Source organism: Tursiops truncatus, chromosome 11 (genome assembly GCF_011762595.2).
Source record: "Tursiops truncatus isolate mTurTru1 chromosome 11, mTurTru1.mat.Y, whole genome shotgun sequence".
NCBI lineage: Eukaryota > Metazoa > Chordata > Mammalia > Artiodactyla > Delphinidae > Tursiops > Tursiops truncatus.
The window spans coordinates 8,936,327-8,960,388 of record NC_047044.1 but is presented as its reverse complement, the minus strand read 5'-3'; the positions used below and the strand labels follow the sequence as shown (position 1 = coordinate 8,960,388).

Here is a 24,062-nt window from a genome sequence, read left to right as displayed (position 1 = left end):
CTCTCACTTTACTCTGTGCCTCCAATGCCCAGGCCTGGCACAGATGGGCTTGCTCATCACTTTCCAGTTTACAAGGTACTTTCCCACTCGCCATGACCTCTCAGATACTCTCAGCTCCTCCCATGCAGTGGCAGGGCTGGGAGTGTGCTAACTCCCCATTCTACAGCTGGGGAGACTGAGGCCAAGGAAGGGAGCGTGAACTGCCCAAGGTCACATGTTGAGTAGTCGGCAAAGCCAGGGCAGACCGGAGCCCAGGACTCTCAGGCCAGGGGCTGCTCGCCGCCAGGGAAGGGGTTCTTTCGGAGAAGGTGTCCCCTTCTCCTTCAGCCCTGGCCCAAGCGGAATGCCCAGACAGACGGCAAGTGTTGCTGGAAGAAGCAACACATGTCTGGGAAATTGTCCGTTTCCCTCCATCTGGTGTAGAGAAGGTTGTTTTTCTCAGAACTAAAAGTCAGCATCAAATTATGCCCTGGGGATGTTCACGGTAGTCAGAGTGGATGCTGCACGCTCATTGGTCCGCAGGGTAGACTGGATGGCCAGTTAGAGGAGCCTGGCTGGGTCAGGGAGAGTCTGACTCACAGGGCAATCTCAGGTACTGTCACCTGGAGATTCATATATAAAGAGAGCTACAGGGGGCTTCCCTGGTGGCGCAGTGGTTAAGAATACGCCTGCCAGTGCAGGGGAAATGGTCCTGGTCCGGGAAGATCCCACATGCCACGGAGCAACTAAGCCCGTGCGCCACAACTGCTGAGCCTGTGCTCTAGAGCCCGCGAGCCACAACTACTGAGCCTACGTGCCACAACTACTGAAGCCCACGAGCCTAGAGTCTGTGCTCTGCAACAAGAGAAGCCACTGCAATGACAACCTCACGCACCGCAATGAAGAGTAGCCTCCGCTCACCGCAACTAGAGAAAGCCTGTGAGCAGCAACGAAGACCCAATGCAGCCAAAAAAAAAAAAAAAAGAAAGAGAGCTACAGGTGCAGAAGCTGCCCCTGACCCAGGCTGGGAGCATTAGTGAAGCCTACCTGGAGGGGGGACATTTGGCCTGGGTCTTGCTGCATGAGTAGGAGTTTTCCAGGAGAACAGTTGAGGGATGGTATTTTAGGCAGAGGGAATAGTGTAGAGAACAGTGAGGAGTTTAGTGTGGCTGTAACAGTGTGAGGCAGGGGCTGGATAGCCGGGTATGAAGTGTCAGGTTAGAGCTTGCTCTCCGTCTTGTGGGCACTGGGGAGCCATTTAAGGGGGTCCAGGAGGGACAGGACATGAGTCATTTCATGTATTAGAATGGTCCCTCCTGGAGCAGAATGGAGGATGCTTGAGGGAGAGAGACTAAGGTCTGCAGACCAAGCAGGAGGCACCTATAATGAAGATTGATTGATTGATTGATTCAACAAGTGTTTATCGAAGCCCAGCTTCAGTAGTGTTGGACACTGTTCCAGACTTGAGCAGAGGTGCCCCCAGGGCTGTTCAGCCATGTTGGGTGGGACCACGGTGTACCAGGCCTGGAACCCAGCAGTGACCCCTAGGAGTCCCCGGCCTGATGGGGGAGGCAGAGCCACACCCGAATCATACTCCAGTGAAGAAAAATGAGGTAAAGACCGGGCAGAGGGACCCTGAGGGTCTGAGGGCACCAGGAGGCTGCAGTGGTCAGCCCGTCCTGACCGGAGATGCGGCAGGTGCTGTCAGTGGAGAAAAAGCAGGGCAGGAGAGACTTTGATGGGAAGCGGGCAGAGGGGCATGGCAGCCCAGTTGAGGAAATAGCCTGGTCAAAGGCTCCAAGCCAAGCTGGGGTCGCCAGGGCTGCTGTTATAGCCTGGGGTGTGGGTAGGGAGCAGACAGGAGTGGAGGCTGAGCGTGCAAGGACGCTTCAGGAAGGCTGTGCTGGAGCGGGCGCTGCGTCCCCTAAGGGCCTCCCCCGTGCTGGGTGCAGCTCAGTGCCCTCCTCGAGATCGCCTGTTTGCTAGTCGAGGCCAGCTCGTGCGGGCCACCCAGGCTGGCGGTGGCGGAGGCGGGTTGGGAGGCAGCCTGTGCGCTGGCCCCGTGAAGCCCGAGAGCCCAGACCAGGGGAAGCCTCCTTGCGACTGATGCACAGCAGGATTGGAAAGAGGGCCAGCTGATGCAGAGTCAGCCCCCTCCTGGGGCATTTAAAACGTGATTGGATTTTTACTCGTCCGTCCTGCCTGGGCTGCAGCTTCGTGTCAGAAGCCAACTTTGACCTGTCGCCTCCCTCAGACCGCGTCATGGTCCCGTGGGGAGACAAATGGCCCTGTTTGTTTCCCTTGGAGAGAAATCGATATGTCTTTTTAATCAGCCAGAATGTCTTCCTGCTCAGCTCCCTCCAGCCCTCCTATAGGGCTGCCTTCCACATGTCCGCCCCCAGCTGCCCTGTGGAGCTGTGCTCTGCTCCCCCCCGTCTCCCTCGTCTCTCCCCAAGTTCAAATCCTGACACTGGTGCTTACTGCTGTGTGATGCTGAGCAAACAACTGGACCTCTCTGGGCGCCGGTTTCCATCTGGCTCATCTAGATGAGAAAGCAGGAGGAGAAGGCTCGGCTGATGGTGAAGTGCTGTGTGAATGTGGAGGCGCTGGGCTCGGGAGAGAGGCCGAGCCCACGTGCAAGCCCCGTGACCTCAGGCCGGCCACTCCTGTCTGCGTCTCAGTTTTCTCATCCCTAAAATTGTTGGTGAGGGAAGGTGGAGCTGTATCAACTGTGATTTTTCAATCGGGAGTGATTTTGCCCTCGGGCCACATTTGGCAATGTCTGGAGATGCCTTTGGCTGTCACGGCTTGGGGAGGGTGTGCTACTGATTTCCAGTGGATAAAGGTCAAACATCCTACAACGCACAGGACCGCCTCCCGCAGCAGAGAGCTATCCAGCCCCAAATATCAATAATGCTGGGGCTCCGAAGCGCTGGCCTAGGTGGTCCCTGAGATCTCCTGAAGCTCCAGGAAAGAACGGAGCTGAGGGTCTTGTGAGGAGGAGGGCTGAGACTGAGGGTGGGAATCCCTCAAAGAGGAGTGGAGGATGAGTCCCAACCGGAAGGGTTTCCCGTGGTCCCGTAGACGTGGGTTTGAGTCCTGGAGCTGCCATTTACTAAAGAGTCCCATTCCCAGTCACCCTCCTATATGCCCACCCATCCATCTGTCCCCCATTCACCCGTGCACCCACCCACCCATCTCCCCTCGCACCTTTCTTTACTTCATCCATCCATCCATCCATCCACCCATCCATCCATCCATCCATCCATCCATCCATCTTTTCATCTCTGCATCCATTTATCTGCCCACCCACCCACCTATCCATCCAACTCTTACATCCGTGCATTCATTCACCCATCTTCCCAACCATCTACTCATTCAATCATCCATTCGTCCAGCTACCCAAAGGCCGCACCCCCACCCTCCCACCTACCCATCTGTCCTCCATTCACCCATCCATCCATTCACTTGTTTGGCAGGTGCTGGATCCCCAGCTCAACCCTGTGTTGAGGGTTGACCCTGACCCTGTCAGGGTCCCTGACCAGGACCAGACAGGACCTGGTCAGCCCAGGGACGGTTGTCAAGGCTCTGGGAGAGGGTGTGGGGTCAGAGGATGGAGAAGGGACATCGGGGACTGGGGAGCCTGAGAAGGGCCAGCTATCAAGGGGTGGAGCCCACGAAGCAGGAAGGGCATCTGCTCAGGGGCTTGTGGTGTCCCCAGCGCCCAGGAGGAGAGAGTTTCTAGAACGAGGGTCTTAAACTAAGGTTTGTGAACTTGGATGGGGACAAGTTGCATGTTTGTGTTCACTGACTTCTGAATGAAATGGAGCATTTCTATCTATTATGAATGGAGACAACCAAGCACGGTGGGGTTACTGGCAGTTCCTGCGACTGTCACCGGTAGCAGTCACCGGTATTTAATGTTCCCGTGCCACATCCTGGTCGTTGTAGAGCTCTCGGAATGTCATTGACATTCATCCCTGCTTCCCAGGCAGACGGCATCAGACCCGCCCCAGCTCTGTTTATCCGTTGTGTTGATAACGAAACACACCCCCATCACAAATTTGTTTTTCTAAAAAATATTTTGACAACTATTTTAACAGAGCTGGCTTCCTTCCTTTCTAATACTAAGCATTCTTTTAAGAACAATTTTGCACTTAAAAACATTATTCTGAGAAAGGGCTCATGAGCTTCTCCAGGGAGAGAGTAGGTCGCCGTGCCCAGGGCTGTGGCCTTGGGGGCGTGGAGGATGGTGTGCATGCGAGGGAGGGGCTCCAGGGCTCCATGGGAGTGCACACGTGAACGTGTGCACGTGGGTGGTCAGGGGCAGGCAGGGGAGATGTGTGGTGGGGACAAGCCCCCAGGAGGCTGAGGGAGATTGTCATCACCCTCTGTCCAGCCCTCACCTTCTCCGTCTGTGTCTCCACGGAGTGTTTGCTCATGGTTTCTGGAGGGCAGGGACCATGTCTTCTTTGGGGTTCCCGGAGCCACTGTGGGCCAGACAGAGGGGACCCTCAGTGAAGAGGGGCTGAATATATGAATAGTGAGTGATGGATGTTAGAAAGGAGAGGAGGGGGAGTTCAGGGTGGGGAGGGAGGCTGCAGATCCCTCTGGTGTAGAAGTCCCTCCTTAGCCTCCTTGATGCCTCCAAGTGACGGGGACCTCACTCCCTCCTGATGCTACAGACACCCCTGAGCTGCTGCTCCAGGTGGGCCTCTGGGCACAGAGAGGGTTGGATATGCTCTGCCCTTGGAGAGCACAGCCTGGTTGGGGGCGGGAGGCTAGGACAGACCACACCGTCATCAGGGGGACATCCAAGCTGCCGGGAGGGCCCAGGGGAGGCATCCACGCCCACTGCCTAGGACTCCAGGAGGCTCCCCGGCAGTGCACCTTCTTTGTGGATGGGCTCCTGAGGCTGGGGCAGCTCACAGACAGCGGGACCCTGGACCCCCAGGGGCCTTCCCTGCCCTTCTCTTCAGCGATGGCTGAGGTGTGGCGTCTGGTGAGGGTACTTGGCTGGAGCTTCTTTGCTGTGGACCATCCATCCCAGGTTTCCTTCCAAGCTGACGGTCCCAGTTCCCTCACCATTGCCTCCCCCACTCCAGCTGTCTGCACTGGGCACGGAGGCCTGCTGGGCATCTGGGAATCAGAGACTTTGGCCAAATTCAATGAGTTGTCAAATTACAGGGACTCTAAGAAGTGGGGTTGGGGACAGGGACAAGGAAGGGAGAGCTCATTCCTTCTAAGGGATCTCAGCCCACTGAGACTCCATAGCTTATAACCAGAACCAATCAGCCTGGGCAGGGCTGTGTGTCATGTGGGGAGGTCCCTGTTGCTAGAGGCATGTAAGTGGAGAGAGGCCTAGGACCATCTGCCCAGCGGGTCTCTTCGCTTTGTGGAACAATTTTCTGCCTCAGCTCAACAACTGTGACACCTTGGGCAAGTCCTGCAGTCTCTGGACCTTCATTTTCATATCTGTTAAGTGGGTGTGTTGATGTTTGCCATGCCTGTCTCCCAAGGCTGCCGTGGATTTGGACAGAACAAATCTTTAAACAAAGATGGAATGGAGTGAGGTTCAAATCTGGTTCTGTCCCTTGTTGTGGCCTTGGGCAAGTCTGTGAAACAAGGATGGTACCCTTCTCTTGCAGGGCTGTGGTGCCCCAGCGGGTGCTTGTGTTTTTTTAATTGTTGCATTTTATTTTTCCTTATAGCTGTGATTCATTATTACTTTTTGTTACACTTTTTATTGAGATAAAGTGTGCTTGCAGTAGAGCTCACAAATCTTAACGTCCAACTCAAGGCATTTTTCCATATACACACACTCCTGTGACCCCACTCAGGCCAAGAAGAACATCTCCAGCCCCGCAAGCTCCCTCACCCCCACCTGCGACGGACTCTCCCCTAGAGTTACCGCCGTTCTGACCTCCTTCCCTACCGGTTTGCTTTGCCTGGGTTTTCACTTCGTGTAATTGGATTCGGACACGCTCTGCTCTTTGGCATCTGGCTCCCGGTGCCAGCATTACGCCTGGCAGCTCCATCCGTGCTGCTGCAGCAGTTTGTTCTTTTTCATCACTGGGTAGTATTCCATCACAAGGACGTACCACAGAGTTTCTCAGCCTCGGCACAGTTGACATTTTGGGCTGGATAATTCTTTGCAGTGGGGCTGCCCTGTGCATTGTAGGGTTTTGAGCAGCATTCCTGGAATCCACCCACCGGGTGCCAAGAGCATCCTTTAAACCCCAGTTGTGACAACCACAAATGTCTCCAGACATGGCCACATGTCCACTGGGGGCCAAAATCATCCCCAGTTGAAATCTCCTGCCGACTCATTCTCCTCTTGACGGACACTTGGGTTGTTCCCAGGTTGGGGCTGTTAAGAATCGCACGTGCCTTTTTGTGGACTTATTTGGGCATTTCTCTGGGGTATGGACCGAGGAGCGGCACAGCTGGATACTAGCATAGGCTTATGTTTAGTTTTTTTTTGCAGTACGCGGGCCTCTCACTGTTGTGGCCTCTCCCATTGCGGAGCACAGGCTCCGGACGCGCAGGCTCAGCGGCCATGGCTCACGGGCCCAGCCGCTCCGCGGCATGTGGGATCCTCCCGGACCGGGGCACGAACCCGTGTCCCCTGCATCGGCAGGCGGACTCTCAACCACTGCGCCACCAGGGAAGCCCCCAATGTTTAGTTTTAATAAATGCTGCCAAGCAGCTTTCCAGAGTGGTTGCTGCTCATAAAGACCAGTCGAATGAATGAACGAATGAGTGAATGGATATCCTCTTTAAAGCCCAGGACCTGGAGCATAGTTGACATTCAAAATGGTACCCACTTTTACGACGTGGCCTCACACCACAGCGGGTCCTGGAACATGGACGCACTCTGGACATCTCCCGGGCAGGAGTGAGCCTGGCTCATCTCAGTACAGTGATGCACAGGCCAGGTATACAGCAGGCGCTCCATGGATGCTCGTGAACCTGGCCTCGGAGGACCAAAGAGCTGGCCCGGGAACAGGGATCTGGAACCTCAGGTCTATGAAGGGCCGAGGGCTGCGTGCCCATCCCTGGACTCCCTGGGGATGTATATGGGAGGGATCCTGTATAAGGGCTGGCCCACGAGGATGCAGCTCCCGGCCCCCTTCCTCCACTTGATTTATTTAGACAACTGAGGTGCACCCTGGGAAATGGATCTGATTTCAGATTTGACAAAAATTAAAACAAACTTGGCTGCCCCAGCCAAACCCAGCACTCCCACCCCCCACCCACCTTCCCAGAGCCCCCCAGATTACGGAAACCATGACTGTCAGCTGGGCCTACAGGATGGAGGGTGGTGGTTGCCATGGTAACTGTGCAGGCCTTGGCTCTGGCTCCTGGAGAGGGAGGCTGCCCTGAGGGGCCTGCTGGGGCTTTGGACACTGCCCAGCTGGTCGTTCTTCTCTTTGGGAAGTGGCAGGTTTGAGGGGGCCCCCGGCATTGTGGCTTCCCTGGTGACCCTGTCCTCCCAGATCACACCCCGGCCTTCTTAAGACAGCAGCCAGGCATGGGGTGGAGATGGTACTGATCTAGCTCGGCTCTTACTGGGGGCCTTGAGGCCAGCACCCTCTCCTCACTGGCTTCCCCTCCTGCCATCTCCTGCACACAGGTCCTTCCTTCCCAGCCATGGCGGGGGTGGACTGTCCCCCTTCCTGACCCCGCACTGCTGACCCAGGCCCAGTCGGGAGAAGCCAGTGTGGGCGAGAAGGGAAAAGCAAATACTCCACAGAGCCCATGCCAGTCCAGGCCCTGTGCTTGGGGCCAGAGAGCATGTGGCCGAGAACAGGGGGTTTGGAGTCAACAGAAGCAGGTTCAAATCCTGCCTTTGCCACGTACCAGCCATGTGACCCCGGGTGGCTGTGGCTGGAGCCCTGGAGCCAGCACTGGTGCCTCAGTTTCCTTATCTGTAAAATGGGGGTAACAGTCGTACCTGCCAGCTGGGGGGAGTTGGCTGAAGTTGCAGGGCGACTCTCCGCGTTGCCAGGCCTGAATTGATTGACTGTATTTAAAGGCTGTGAGCGAAAGTTCAGCACTTGGAAGACAGCCATTGTCTAAAGGGTTTGTGAAGGAATCTCTTATTCTTACTCAAGGTCATGTTAAGTAAACTGCAGATAACAGCAGCCTGGGATTTTCAGTCCTTTGCTGGTGAGGTGGCTTTTTTATCTTCCCCCCAAAGCCAAAGAATGGGAAACTCTGGACCCTGTTCTAGAAGAGGTTGACAAGGACCGGGCCTTCCCCTGTTGCACACAGATGACAAGCCCCGGGCCTCAGTCCATGGCTACATGGGCTCTGTGTTCTGGGGCCCTGGGAAGAGGGCCTGGACTGGCATGTAAGGTTTAAATGAGATAATACGTGCTGTTTGATGAGAAAGCTCCTTGGCAGACAAACACTCAAGAGCACTTGAGATGTGTTTGCCATCGTTACCATGATCCTGTCGTTAACCTGGTGCTGGGCACACAGCAGGGGCTCAGTAGGTGCACATTAATTCACTGCTGGGCTCTGAGGCCCCAGTTCTGAGGGCCATAGGAGGCACTGAGAGCAGAGCAGGGGGTGCGGGGAGATGGGCCTGGTCCTAAGGCGGGGCTGGCAGGAGGTGGGGCTGAGATGGGGGCAGGGGTGGAGCTGGGAGGGGAGTGGGGACCTGTGCCTAGTGGCTGCTACACACGCAGATTTTTGGGTAGGGTTTGGAATCCAGCCGTGACTCACGGACCCCTGCGGGCGGGGAGTCTCTTGTCAGAGGGTCACTTCTGATCCAGGCTCGCCGTGTTGCTGGATGCTCTCTGCCCCTCTGTGTCCCCTCTGTGCAGTGGGGGATGGGGTCAGGGGCTCTCTGAGGACCTGGATGGGGTTGTTCTGTGACAAAGGTCACCCAGAGAGGGATGCAAGTCTGGGTGACGAAGTGGGCGAGGGGGCAGGGTCCTAACTGCAGAGCCTCAGGTGCCAGACAGGGGCCCTGAGCCTCGCTGTGGGAGGTAACGCAGGGCCGTTGACAAGCAAGCCACTGCCCTCGTGGAGCTGGCACTCAGGCCCCCTGCCTGCGCTGTTCCCCGGAGTCCCTTACCGCCCTCTCTGGGCCTCTGTCCTCCCTCACATTGTCCCAGAGCCCCGGAGCGTTGCCTGATGGCTTTTGGAGCTCCTCCGTGCTGTGACTAATGATGGCAACACTGGGCGTTGGGCCAGGCCACCACGTTGCTCAGCCCGCGACCTTTACTCCCTCTGACGCTCTCCGACCCCGCACCATGCGGTCTGGTTTAACTTCAAGGAGGGCTGGTGCCTTTGATCCCCAAGCCAGTGGCGAGCGTGTCAGGAACCACGGGCAGCGATGCCAGCTCTGGCCTGACTTCTGAGCCTCATGGGCTCCTGGAAAGGGCCCAGGCTGTGCCACCTGGGATTTCCCCCAGCGCCTCGGGGCAGGGCTGAGACTGTCCGTCTCTGAGTGTCTGAAGCTGAGCAATCTAGAGGTGAAGCCCCTTCGAGGGATGAGCCACAGAGGCACCCCCGTGGCGGCGGCTCCCGCACCACTAAGTCAGACCTTACTGACTGTGTGACCTTGGACAGGTCACTCCAGCTCTCCAGACCGTTTCTCCACCTGCCCCAGTGGGCTGTGATGAGCGTTGGGGCCATGCCCCTAGGGGCCTGGCATACAGTAGTCGTGATCAGTGCCAAGTTCATTACTGTGATACGAGCTAGACCAGGTGGGTGTGAGCACTTCCGGAGAGGGCGCTGAGCCACCGCTCTGTGCGTGGGGAAAGGTGCTTCAAGGGCAGCTTCAAGAAGAGGTGACAAATGACCTGGGCTGTCACCTGAAGGATGAGTAGGAGTTTGCCTAGTAAAGATGGTAGAAGAAAATACATGCAAAGCGTATGCTTGGGGACAGCAAGAAGTGCAATGCATGCGAAGGCTGGTGGGAGGTAAGGCCAGAAGAGTTCAGTGAGGTCAGAAAGCAGGAGGCCTTGAGTGTCAGACCAGGGAAGGTGATGGAGAGCCATGGAAGCTTTCTGAACAGGGGAGAGGTAGCCTCAGAGCTGTGCTTCAGACACATGAATCTGGCGGAGATGAAATAGCTTGGGGGCAAGGAAAGCAGGCTCTGGTTTTGTATCCCAGCTCTGCCTTTTCCCAGCTGGGGTCCTTGGGCAAATTGTGTTCCCTTTTGTGACTCAGTTTCCTCACTTGTAAATGGGGCTTATAACAGTGCTGGAGGATTAAATGAGGTGACACTTGCAAAGAGCTCGGATAGTGTTGGCCACACAGCAAGCGCCTGGGGATTGTGTACAGGGCAGATTGGAGGGGCAGAGACCAGAGCTGGAAGCTATCGGGGAGACTGTGCAGGGTCCAGGTGAGAGACACTGAGGATGGGCTGGGGCCTCAGGGAGGGGTGGTGAAGACACAGGCAGAGATGGGCCCTCCGTTACAGAGGAGAGCAGGCCTGGTGTGAACCTCAGCACCAGTGCTTTCCAGCTGTGTGACCTAGGAGAGGCCCCTTGTTTCTCTAAGTCTCAGTTTTCCTCATCTGTAAAATGGGCCTGCTGACCTCCACTGCTCAGGGCCTTGGTGAGGAAGAAGTGGGAGTGCCAGGAAGACACCTGCCAAGTGCACTTTGAACATGAAACTGGCGGGAAGGGCAGAGGGAGCAGAAGAGGTGGCTGGAAGGAGAGCGAGCACAACAGGCAGGGGGGAAAGGCAAGGGGGTGGGGGACGTTCGCTGGTAATTAGAACTTTTGAACTTCAAAAAACTTAATTAATGATGAAGCTGCTGCTGGAGCGACGCTCAGGCTAGAAGGGGGCCCTGGCAGCGACTGACGTTAATTACAGGCTGTGGCAGGAGAGTGACAGAGGTTTGGGGGGGGCAGGAAGGAGCAGGGCTGGGGCGAGGAGGGTCTGAGGGGAAGGCGGGAGGGAAGGCAGCATCCCAAGGTGAGCAAGGGCCGGGGATGGGAGGGAGTTCGTTGCCAAGGAAACCAGGTCAGTCTTCCATCAGGCAAGAGGTACGCCCCGCCCCCTGCACTGGATGGGGTCTGGCTAGGGGTCTGGCCTCCATAGCTACATCTGAGCTCAGGGCAAGGGCTTTGAAATTGATGGTCCAGGGCTTTCATTTGAGGACACTCAAGAATCTTGGGCGTCAGAGTGGGCAGCGCCTAGAGAGATTGACTGAATCACAACAGACATTTACTGAACTCCTCCTAGATGCCTGTCCCTGTCAGGGCTGTGAATGTAACCCCCCGTCCCCCTGGAATGTCGGTTCTAGTAGTCGATAAAGACCATGAGCATATCAGCAAGATAACTTATGAATGACCCAGGCCCTCAGGTCCCTTCGAGCTCTGGCCCGCGCACCGCCCCCCCCCCCCCCCCCCCCCCCCCCCCCCCCCCCCCCCCCCCCCCCCCCCCCCGGTTCTAGGACTCTAGGTGGATTGGGAGGGGTGGGGAGGGGTGGGGCTGAACATCAGTGGGCTGTGTTCTAAGACTGGGCAGGAGCCAGTCAGGAAGGAGGGAGGAGGGTGTTAGTGAGGAGAGCGGCCTGGCCTGGGGAGCCCACTCGTCTGGGTCCAAGCACGTGCCCCTGAGGCCCTGCCCAAGGCTGGTGGCTGCAGGAGACCTTCTGCCCGGACAGGCCCGAGGCGGCTGAGCCCCACCCCGCCTGGTGCAGGGACTGGGGAGGGCCTAGGCACAGACGTGCCTGAGTCTGGTCATGAGTTGTAACGCAGCCACAGGAGAGGAGAGAAGGACAGGGTGTCCAGCCAATCCCAGCCACACTGGGCGGGCCCTCTGCAGGCTTCAGCTCCAGGGGTCGGGCAGAGATGGCGGGGCCGTGGGTTGTGGAGACGAAGGACGGTCAGAGAAGGGAGGCAAAGACAGTCAGAGGGAGGTGGTCAGAGACAGGGCGGCTGGGGTGGTCCGGAGATGGCTCGCCAGCTGGGCCTCTGGGGACCTCTCCCTTTCTGGGTCTGAGGGGAACTCTCAGGCTGGGGCAAGGCGGTGGGGCGTCCTGGCAGGCGGTGGCTTGGTGGGGTTTGGGTTCCCTGGCGGATTTGGCACGTGTGGCCCTGTCTGTTGTGAGAGGGGTGGGCCGGCTCCAAGGCCTCCAAGGTCTTTGAAAATGTGGGCGTTGACCCATCAGGGGAGGCACCTGTAGGGAAATGGGGTGGCCCTGTGTTTGTGGTGGGTGGTGCACACGGTCCCCCAGCGGTTTTGTCCTTGACTTGTGCGCACGTGGTTTGAATGTATCAGCATGCTGGTGATCCTGCTGAACTGCGTGACACTTGGCATGTACCAGCCGTGTGACGACATGGACTGCCTGTCAGAACGCTGCAAGATCCTACAGGTGAGGCCGGCTGCCATGCCCCGCCCCTCCTGCCATGCCCCGCCCATTCTCACCATGCCCCGCCCATTCTCGCCATGCCCTGCCCCACCCTGCCCAGCCACATCTTCACCACGTGGCCTGCCCTCTCTCTTGTCCTCTTCCTCCTCACTCCCAGCTGGTCTTACCCGTTTCCCTTCCATCCTCTCTATCTCGAGGTCTCTGCCCTAGTCCACGCGCCCTTTATCTCCCACCGTCAGCTTCCTCCTGTTCTCCCCACCCCTACCCCCCATCCAGTAAAGCACAAGTGACTGGACTCTCCCTGCAGAAAGCCTGCCCTTTGCTCCCAGTGCTCATGGAATAAAGGCCAAGCTCCATAACTCTGTCTATGCCTTTAGGAGTGGCCTCCTGGACCTCTCCTGTTCTCATCTCACCGAGGTTCCAGATGGAGGCCTGACGTTTGGCCCCTGTGGCACACGGACACCCATAGTGCAGGGCGTTAGGTTTATACCCATTTTACAGATGTGTAAACATCCAATTCTGTCTCCCTGAGAAAGTCAGATTCCTCCTGGGAGGAATTGCCCTCTGCTTCCTGTGTTCCCACAGGACTCAGCAGTTTCCAAGCAGCCCAAAGCCTCAGGTTCCCTTGGGGCACTAGTCAAAGATCCAGACCCCTGACCCATCCCAAACCGGTAGAATTAGAATCTCTGGGGTGGGTCTGGGGTCCAAGTGGGTAACATGCTCCTCAGCGAGCCCCAGGGCCCTGGGTAGAGTGAGAACCAGTTAGCCTCGGTGGATACTAGGCTGGCTTCCCTACCAGGTGGTGAGTTTACCGAGCACTCGCCTCTGTGTCCCCAGCACCCAGCCTGTGTGCTGCGCACAGAAGGTGCTCAGCACCCACTTGTTGAATTGACTGTAGCCCTCATTGATCTTGGGAAGAGGAAGTCCACCCAGGCCCCGTCCTCAGGAAATATACACTCACCTGAGCCCATGACTAGGGACATACTGGGAGCCTCCTTTCTGAGCGGAAGAAGGCAGCACTGAGACCTGTGCCCACTGGGGTGTCAGGCCTGTCTTGAGAAAGCTCCTTCCATGTAGGTTTTGGAGTCAGATAGACCCGAGTGTCATTTCTGGTCTGCCATTCACTGCTGTGTGACCTGTGGCAAGTCACTTAAACAATCTGGCCTCCAGTTTCCTCATCTGTAAAATGGGAGCATTCATGGGGTCATTGTGAGAATCGAAGAGGTCAAGTGTCTAGCCCAGGGCATGGCGATTATCAGGTAGACCCCCTTTGCCCCACTCCCATCTGGGTCCCTTGTCATTATGCTTGCATTTAGGGAACAAATAGAGTGGGCTGGATGACCCTGGGCAAGCTCATTCCCCATTCTGGGCCTCAGTCTCCTCGTCTGTGAAATGACTCCATTGGATGAGGATCTCTGAGGTTCTCTCCCTGCCTAGGAGAAGAAGTTTCCAGGTCTTTCCCTGGCCCCTCGTGTCTGTGCCCACGTTCACACCTCGCAGCATGGCTCTGACCCTGGGTCCTGCTCCAGAGCCTCATGCTGTCCCTTGCTTCTTCCCTTCCTCCTGCCCCTGCAGGTCTTTGATGACTTCATCTTTGTCTTCTTTGCCATGGAAATGGTGCTCAAGATGGTGGCCCTGGGCATTTTTGGCAAGAAGTGCTACCTTGGGGACACATGGAACCGACTGGATTTCTTCATTGTCATGGCAGGGTAGGTCCTAGCCTCTGGTACATGCCAGACATAATTTGAATAATCCCTGGGGCTTCTTGGTAATATTGATGAAGCTGTGTGGTATTGCCTGGGTCCTTCCTGGATGCCTGCAAAGAAAGGAATTATGTCCCTTCCCTGAATGGCCTGGACAGACAGACATTCATACCTCCCCATTCGGGTAAATCATGTGTCTTCCTGCACTGTCAGCTGATACTGGGTCTGTTTTATACTAACTACGACCTTGAGAAAGCCACTTAACCTCTCTAAGCCTCAGTTTCCTCATCTGTGAAATGGAGATAATATAATGAATAGTAGCTACATCAAAGTGAACACCCAATAAATGTTAGCTATTATTATTTAAAATATTTATTTGTTTTTTTGGCTGTGCACACGGGAGCTCCGTTGCCGCGTGCAGGATCTTTAGTTGAGGCATGCGGGATCTTTAGTTGCGGCATGCGGGTTCTAGTTCCCTTACCAGGGATCGAACCTGGGCCCCCTGCACTGGGAGCATGGAGTCTTAACCACTGGACCACCAGGGAAATCGCAGCTATTATTATTATTATATCAATCTAGATCACTCGGCAAGTCAGAGATCCAGCACAGACTCAAGTACTGTCTGACTCCAAACTGTGGTTATTTCTGCCAAGACTTAAGCTACAGTCAGAGAGAGGCCAGGTGACAACTCAGCTTGTTTGGAGCATTTTGGACTCTGCTCTGTGCCTTGTCCTTGCTTTCCTGGGTCAAACCAGGCTGGTGGCCCATTCACACATTCATCCGACAGCCAGGGGTTGACTGAGCTCCTACTAAGGGTCAGCACTGTCCTTGATGTGGGGTATGGAGGATGGCAAACCCAGACATAGGCCTTGTCCTTCCCAACTACCGTCTGGAAAGAGGCATCCAGCAGCCACATGGGTGAACGTGCCACACGCTGAGACCAGAGCTCTGGGAAAATGTTATGATTTTCTGAGAGCATTTCTGGGCCAGGCTGCAGGCTCGGGAGCTTGAGGACTTGCCTGAGGAGGTGACACACACATAAGAGCTGAAGGATGAGCAGGTGTTAACCATGCCCAGTAATGGTCAATATGGCAGAGGTGAGAAGGGGGGAGACAAAAAGGCTGGAGGCCCACGAGTGTGTGTGTGAATGTATACACGTGTCAGTATCTGTGAGAGCATGTACATTTGCATATGTGTGCATGCCAGCATACGTGTGTGATGCCCTTGAGAAGGGGCAGGGAGGGTGGCCAGGCACATGGCTGAGATGGGGAATTGCTATCACCAAGTATATGCTGAATTCCACAGATGAGTCCTGAAGGGCAGTGGTTCACTCACTGGTGTTCTTTAAAATGTGGCAGCTCTTCTGAGTATCCTTTCCTCAGAGCTGTATTCAGTTTCACAACCACATTATCAGCGATGATTTAGACCAAACTAGAGGTTAATGCTGGGATTCCTATGCTGGGAGATGTGTCACCCGTTTGTCAAATTCTTCATTCTCATTTTGGTTTGGCTGGAGGACATCCTTAAGTAGTTTTTTTTAAAAAGAAAAGGTGTTTGGATAGTGCCGTCTTTCAGTCTTGCCTGTCCAAACATATATTCCTTTGATCTTTGTGGGCGAAGGGCAGTTTTTGTCTGTACTGTTCTAGAGTCATAGTTTTTCTCCCTCAGAACCCTGCCCATGATACCAGCCAAATCAACACCATAGTATTGCAGCTGAGGCCACTATAGATCTGGTTCTTTTTTCTTGGGAGACAGCCTGCTTTTTCCTTGCTAGAAGCTTGTAGGTTTTCTCCTCACCTTCAGAATTCAGAGATTTCACAAGGGCAGGTGTAAGTGAAGAACTGCTCCCTGTGGGGCCTTTTGGAACTCAAGACTCATGTATTCCTTCAAGTCAGAAAAAGAAATCTTCTGTATCTTCTTTGGTGATTGCCCATCCTTCTCTGCTCTCTCCTGGAATTCCCAGTAAGCGGTTATTTCCCTCCTCTATTCTCTTCATTTTTCCTCATTTCTCTCACAGATTTCATCTGTACTTGGAGAGAATTCCTTGACTCGGCCTTCTGAATCACTAACGATGTCCTTTTCTCCATTTACTGCCCCTAATGGAAGCGTTCCTCTCCTCTGTGTCTTTTTAATTCCCAGGATTGCTTCTGGCTCTTGAATTTATTTTTCAGAGCAGCTTATTTTAATGGATGCATTATTCGCTCGTATCTCTTTATAGATACAAGCCAGCCTTCTTAAAAGTCCTTTCCTGATCCTAAAGTCAAAGTGTAATTTCCAAAAAGTTAAAAAAAAAATTACCCTCACACAAATCTTAGAAGGAACCTGTATCACAGATTTATCCAACTCATTAATGAGGAACAAGCAGGATGGTAATCAGCAGAATTAGGAAGACAGGCACTGGAGAAAAAATGTGGGGATAAGAGGCAGTTAGAATCAAAGCTGGCTAACAGCCTTATAAGGTCATAAAACATAACCTTTGGGGTTATCTTTCATATTGGGCAGAAATCACTTACATGTTTGATAGAATTCACCTGTGAAGCTATCTGGTCCTGGACTTTTGTTTGTTGGAAGATTTTTAATCACAGTTTCAATTTCATTACTTGTGATTGGTCTGTTCATATTTTCTATTTCTTCCTGGTTCAGTCTTGGAAGGTTATACCTTTCTAAGAATTTGTCCAATTCTTCCAGGTTGTCCATTTTATTGGCATAGAGTTGCTTGTAGCAGTCTCTTAGGATGCTTTGTATTTCTGCGGTGTCTGTTGTAACTTCTCCTTTTTCATTTCTAAGTTTATTGATTTGAGTCCTCTCCATCTTTTTCTTGATGAGTCTGGCAAATGGTTTATCAATTTTGTTTATCTTCTCAAAGAACCAGCTTTTAGTTTTATTGATCTTTGCTATTGTTTTCTTTGTTTCTATTTCATTTATTTCTGCTCTGATCTTTATGATTTCTTTCCTTCTGCTAACTTTGGGTTTTGTTTGTTCTTCTTTCTCTAGTTCCTTTAGGTGTAAGGTTAGATTGTTTATTTGAGATTTTTCTTGTTTCTTGAGGTAGGCTTGTATAGCTATAAACTTCCCTCTTAGAACTGCTTTTGCTGCATCCCATAGGTTTTGGATCATCATGTTTTCATTGTCATTTGTCTCTAGGTAGTTTTTGACTTCCTCTTTGATTTCTTCAGTGATCTCTTGGTTATTTAGTAACGTATTGTTTAGCCTCCATGTGTTTGTGTTTTTTACATTTTTTTCTCTGTAATTCATTTCTGATCTCATAGCGTTGTGGCCAGAAAAGATGCTTGATATGATTTCAATTTTCTTAAATTTACTGAGGCTTGATTTGTGACCCAAGATGTGATCTATCCTGGAGAATGTTCTGTGCACGTTTGAGAAGAAAGTGTAATCTGCTGTTTTTGGATTGGAATGTCCCATAAATATCAATTAAATCTATCTGGTCTATTGTGTCATTTAAAGCTTCTGTTTCCTTATTTATTTTCATTTTGGATGATCTGTCCATTGGGGTAAGTGAGGTGTTAAAGTCCCCCACTATTATTGTGTTACTGTCAATTTCCTCTTTTATAGCTGCTAGCAGTTGCCTTATGTATTGAGGTGCTACTATGTTGGGTGCATATATATTTATAATTGTTTTATCTTCTTCTTGGATCGATCCCTTGATCATTATGTAGTGTCCTTCCTTGTCTCTTGTAACATTCTTTATTTTAAAGTCTATTTTATCTGATATGAGTATTGCTACTCCAGCTTTCTTTTGATTTCCATTTGCATGGAATATCTTTTTCCATCCCCTCACTTTCAGTCTGTATGTGTCCCTAGGTCTGAAGTGGGTCTCTTGTAGACAGCATATATACGAATCTTATTTTTGTATCCATTCAGCAAGCCTGTGTCTTTTGGTTGGAGCATTTAATCCATTCACGTTTAAGGTAATTATCAATATGTATGTTCCTATGACCATTTTCTTAATTGTTTTGGACTTGTTTTTGTAGGTCCTTTGCTTCTCTGTGTTTCCCACTTAGAGAAGTTCCTTTAGCATTTGTTGTAGAGCTGGTTCAGTGGTACTGAATCCTCTTAGCTTCTGCTTGTCTGTAAAGCTTTTGATTTCTCCATTGAATCTGAATGAGATCCTTGCTGGGTAGAGTAATCTTGGTTGTAGGTTCTTCCCTTTCATCACTTTAAGTATATCATGTCACTCCCTTCTGGCTTGTAGAGTTTCTGCTGAGAAATCAGCTGTTAACCTTATGGGAGTTCCCTTGTATGTTATTTGTCGTTTTTCCCTTGCTGCTTTCAATACTTTGTCTTTAATTTTCGCCAGTTTGATTACTATGTGTCTCGGCGTGTTTCTCCTTGGGTTTATCCTGTATGGGACTTGCTGCGCTTCCTGGACTTGGGTGGCTATTTCCTTTTCCACGTTAGGGAAGTTTTTGAATATAATCTCTTCAAATATTTTCTCTCGTCCTTTCTCTCTCTCTCTCCTTCTGGGACCCCTATAATGCAAACGTTGTTGCGTTTAATGTTGTCCCAGAGGTCTCTTAGGCTGTCTTCATTTCTTTTCATTCTTTTTTCTTTATTCTCTTCTGCAGCAGTGAATTCCACCATTCTGTCTTCCAGGTCACTTACCCGTTCTTCTGCCTCAGTTATTCTGCTATTGATTCCTTCTAGTGTAGTTTTCATTTCAGTTATTGTATTGTTCATCTCTGTTTGTTTGTTCTTTAATTCTTCTAGGTGTTTGTTAAATATTTCTTGCATCTTCTCGATCTTTGCCTCTATTCTTTTTCTGAGGTCCTGGATCATCTTCACTATCATTATTCTGAATTCTTTTTCTGGAAGGTTGCCTATCTCCACTTCATTTAGTTGTTTTTTGGGGTTTTATCTTGTTCCTTCATCTGGTACATAGCCCTCTGCCTTTTCATCTTGTCTGTCTTTCTGTGAATGTGGTTTTTGTTCCACAGTCTGCAGGATTGTAGTTCTTCTTGCTTCTGCTGTCTTCCCTCTCAGAAATCACTTACAAATATTTCTGAGTTTACATGTAATTGCACAGCAGCCAAATTGTTAATTAATGGTAAAGAGTGAATCAAACAAAGGTATATTCCCCTAGATGATGAAATAATCCTTAGATAGGTCTGTTAAATAATGCTCTAAATGACATTGTGAGAAATACTGCCCTCCCTTTGCTGTATTTCCATGTTTTAGGATAATTTTTCTTAACTCCTGTTTCAGGGAAGTCTTTTTTTTTTTAAGTCAGTACTGCATGATTTATTTATTTATTTATTTTGGCTGTGCTGGGTCTTTGTTGCTGTGCACGGGCTTTCTCTAGTTGCAGTGAGCAGGGGCTACTCTCCTTCGCGGTGCGCAGGCTTCTCATTGCGGTGGCTTCTCTTGTTGCGGAGCACGGGCTCTAGGCACACGGGCTTCAGTATTGCAGCCTGTGGGCTCAGTAGTTGTGGCACACGGGCCCCAGAGCACATTGGCTTCAGTAGTTGCGGCGCATGGGCTCAGTAATTGTGGCTTGTGGGCTCTAGAGCTTGGGCTCAGTTGCCCTGCAGCATGTGGGATCTTCCCGGACCAGGAATTGAACCGGCGTCCCCTGCGTTGGAAGGCAGATTCTTAACCATTGGACCGCCAAGGAGGTGCCCCCACTCCGCCCTTTTGACTTGAAGAGTCTCCTCTATTGCTTAGTGACTCCCCCTCGCCGTCTGCTCATATTTATAAATAAAGACAAGGAAGATCTAAGCTGGGCAGAGTGAGGAGCTGGCCTGGCTTCAGCACTGTGGCAAGGTCTCCGTTTGATGTCTTCTCTTGGTCCTTGGGGTGGGGTCCACTGGCCAGCATCCTCCTGGGAGTCAGGGAGGGCTGGGTGCATATGGAGTCCCCTAGGGCCCCATGCTTGCTTTAATGCTCTGCTTTCACCATTTTGAAACTCTTAATACGTTTTGAACAAGCGGCCCTACGTTTTCGCTTAGCACTGGGCCCTGCAAATTACGTAGCCAGTCCTGGCTTAGGGGGCGGGTTCAATGAAGACATTTTATGAGTCACGAACAGCCCCGTGTGGGATGCTGGGAGCTCTGGTGACCCAGACCTACCCCTGTCCTGGGTCCTTCCTGTCCTTTGTGCCTAGGGATGGTGTGGGTGCAGAGGGCAGGATGGGAAGCCGCAAGCCTGGACTCCAGAGCCCAACCCCGCCCCCCCCAGTCCCACCCAAGCTCGCAGCTATAAATGTCCTGTTTCCCGAGTAACCGGCCTGTCATCCCGAGGCTGATTTCTTCCTTCCTGCTCCTCCTCTTCCCCAAATTACTGGCTCCCTCTTCAAGCGATGGAGGTTCTGTACCCCTGTACTGGAAGGTTCCTTAGAGGTCAGAGCCTTCACCTCCACGTCCATTCGGCCCCTGCTTGTGTGCTGCCACTGGGGGCAACTCACAAGGCAGCCGACTGCAAACTGGGACAGCCTAATGTGCTAGGAAGTTCTTTCACGAAGCTGAAATTTGTCTTCCGGTAGCTCCCACCTGATGGGACCATTCATTCACTTACTCATTCACAAAATCAGCATTTATTGAGCACCTACTACACGCCAGGTGCTGTGCAGCGGGGACACGAGAGGAACAAGACAGATGCTGCTGTGATTTCATGGAGCTCCCGATTTAGAAAATGGATACAAAACAGATAATAAAGTTCTAAATAACTTCGAAATTGGGACCAATGTTGTTGCAAAGAAGTATAGAAGGGCCATGAGGGTGTGGAATGGGGGCCTGATTTAGATGGCGGGGGAGGGTTAGTATACGGCTTCCTGAGGAAGAGAGGCCGGGCCGGGGGCGGGGTGGGGAGGGGTGTGTGCAAGAGCTGACCAGGCAGGGGGTGGGGGAGGGTGTCTGTCAGAGCCCAGGAATCTGGGGCATGGGTGGGTGCTGAGAGATGAAGCCAGAGACGGGGGCAGTGGCCTGATCACACAGAGGGGCCTGGAGCGCGTGGGCAGGTGCCTCCCCGCAGACTCATGGCAGCCTTCACTAATTGGAAAGCAGCTCATATCCTCCCTGAGTCTCCCCAGCATCTCCCATCATGTGTCAAAGGACAGGTGGGTGGCCTCACCTGCTGGACATACTTCAGGCTGTCTTGGTCCCTGGCTGGGGAGCAGGACCCCAACTTTCCAATGATGACTTATGGGGGGAGAGAAGGGACTGCCCTTGCCCCAGGGTCATGTGGGATCATGGTGACCTGTGAGGGGCTGTGCTACCTACCACCCCTGGGTCGTGCTCACTTTCCAAGCCAGGTCTCTCCCACCCTGGAGCTAAACACAGTTGATCTTTTTTTTAAACCACAAATACCAAACTTTGCATTTATTGTTACTAATTTCACCTTATAGTGATATCTTGGAGTCTTGATTCAGTCACTCACTACATTTATTTCCTGTGTTTGATCAGCCCAGGACAGTGAGCCCTGTGGCACCTCACTAGAGACTCTCTTCCAGTGTGTGACAAAGTCCCACTAATCCATGGGTAATAGGGGAACCTACCTCACTGTCTTGTTTAAGCTACGCTTTTCTGCATTATAGTCCATGAGGAGGCAGGGAAATATTCAATGACGTTCTTGTTGAACTTGAGGTTTTCTTTATCTGTACATCTCCCTTGCTGCGTCAAGCTGGTAATACTACCGCCTCCCCTAACCAACAACATGAAGTGGCCGTTGACGTCTGTGGGGAGGGGCCTGGGTGCGTCTGTTAAAACCTTCCCCAAGAATTCTGATGACTGGTGTCTGTGGTGGGGTTGAGCCAGGGCTCTAGGGCTGGGCTGTAGGGACCTTTCCAGAATGAGGCTGAGCCAGAGCCCTTGCCAAGGGCATGGCTGGTGTGGGCCCCGCCTTGGAAGAGTGCAGGGCACAGTAATGGCCTTGAGTCTGATGTCCCTTGAAAGCTTCTGACTATGATGGTGTCCTGGAAAGGACCTCGGTGTAGAAAATGGAGCAGCCGAGGGATGTGCAACCTCCCCAGTCCTCAAACATACGTTCAGCCTTGGACCCCTTCTTAGTGCTCCTCAAAATTCAGAGAGTGACAGGATTACTGGGGCACATGTTAAAATATAGATTCTTGGGCCTCACCCAAGGGATCTAGACCCAGCAGGTACGGAGGGCCTAGGAATCTGCATTATACGCAAATGCCCAGGTGGCCCTGATGCAAGTGGGTCTAGTTCATTTGACCCTCACAGAGCCCCTCATTGGGAGTGCTTCAAGTGGAGAGCATGACTCCCACTTCTGGAAGCCGCAGGAACGGGGAGAGGCATGGGGAGGGCTCCATCTCTGATCTGTGTCCAGGATCTGAATTAATGCTCATGACAAGCAGATGTGCTGTGTCAACGGAACAGTGGGGACTCCTTGTAAGACTTTCTATCATCGTGAATAATATTAACACAAATAGCAGTAATGTCTGGAACTCTGCACCTTGGCCAGGGAGGGAGAAGGAGAGGCTGGACCAGGATCTATCCCACCCTGGAAACAGCTTCTCCCGAGAGTGCGTGGGGAACAGTTTCTCCAGCCTGACTCTTCCAGGCTCTCGGGAAACAAAATGTCAGTAAGGATTGTTCCTTATCCCTGGACTAGAGCTTTCTAGGAAGATCAGGCAGACGTGTCCCCTCTGTGACTGCTTGCTGAGAGTTCCTATTGTCCAAAGTGCCCCATCAGTGGGACTTTAAAAAGCAAAGGGAATTGAATCCTCTTAGGCATTATCCAGGTGATAAAAATAAGGGCATCCACTGTTTGCTGAGCACTCAGCTTGGGCCCGATGCTCTGCATTATCTGGCTTCATCTTCAGACCAGCTCTGCGAGGGAGGGACTGTGGTCAGTTCCATTTCACAGATGAGGCACAGGGACAGGGAGTGACCTGCCTGAGGTCATGGACTGGTAAGGAGCAGAGTCAGGAGTTGAATCCAGGCAGCTTGGCTCCATGGGCTGGGACCAAATCCTGGTTCTGTGTAACTTGCTGGCTGTATTTGTCAGGGATGCATTTGGCTGCAAGTAACAGAACATATGACCAACAGTGACTTGTGCAAATCCTGGGGTGTTTTGTCTGACATAACATGATGTTCTGAGGTCAGTGGTTACCAGTGATGGCTCTGTGATGTGGGGGCTGATGTCCTTGTGATTTTCCAGGTCTTCCTCTCATGGTCACAAGGTGGCTGTTGAAGCTGTGGGCATCGTGTCTGCACTGAAGGCAGAAAGGATGAAGGGAGACAGGGCTATGCCAGCCGCACCTGTCTACTTGGATCTGGAAAACAGCATTTTCTTTTCTAGATCCTTCCCCTGTCCCAGCATGCTTGGCCAGAACTGGATCTCATGGCCATCCTTAGCTGCAAGGGAAGCTAGGATAATAGAAAACATCATTGAATTTGGGTAAATCAACCAAGAATCGTTCCCTGGGGCCAGGCAAGATTGGAAGACGAGAGAAAGCGTATTGGGTGGGCAGCTCTCCGGGTCTGCCACATGCCTCTCCTAGGGCCTGAGTTTCTTTGTCTGCTCTTGGCCAAAGCTGTGGCCCCACCATGTCTCCAAGTCCTGGTTGGAGCCTTGGGAGCACTACCTGGGTGCACATGATCTGTTGAGAAATCTAAAGTCAATTACCAACCTGTGTAAGCTCCACAGAGGCCCACGCCCGCCAGCAGACCCGCTGTAGTTACCAGCATCAGAGAGTCACCACTGGGCTGTTTCCAGAAGCCTTTGCTGCTGGCCTCCCTCCTGCATGGCTCTGTGTGCGTGATCTCTGGGTCAGGGAAGCACTCCACGTGCCAGCAGGCCTAGGGCATCCTCCTGGCTCTGCCGCTGACTTTACACCCTGCTTTATCCTGGGCTCTACAGGTCTGTCTGCTCCAAGGCCTGCATGCTGTGGGGCAGGGCTGAGGCTGAGCCATTGACCTGGAGTCCCTGGAGCCTGGCCCTGAGCCAGCGTGGCGGAGAGGCTCCATGACATGTTTGTTTTGTATCTTTGTGTCCAGTCGCTGCAGAGCTGGGGGATCTGGGGTCATTTTCTTGTAGCCGAAATGGCCCTTGGGTGG

General features: G+C 52.6%; 1 protein-coding gene across 1 annotated transcript in view; it reads left to right on the top strand.

Annotated features, from left to right (window-relative positions):
* The window catches only part of CACNA1I (calcium voltage-gated channel subunit alpha1 I), a 103,779-nt gene that overhangs the window by 5,788 nt on the left and 73,929 nt on the right, over positions 1 to 24,062 (top strand). The window contains exons 2-3 of the mRNA XM_033865616.1: positions 12,214 to 12,325; positions 13,898 to 14,031. Of these exons, the coding sequence (XP_033721507.1) occupies positions 12,214 to 12,325; positions 13,898 to 14,031 (246 nt within the window). The remainder of the gene's footprint in view (positions 1 to 12,213; positions 12,326 to 13,897; positions 14,032 to 24,062) is intronic.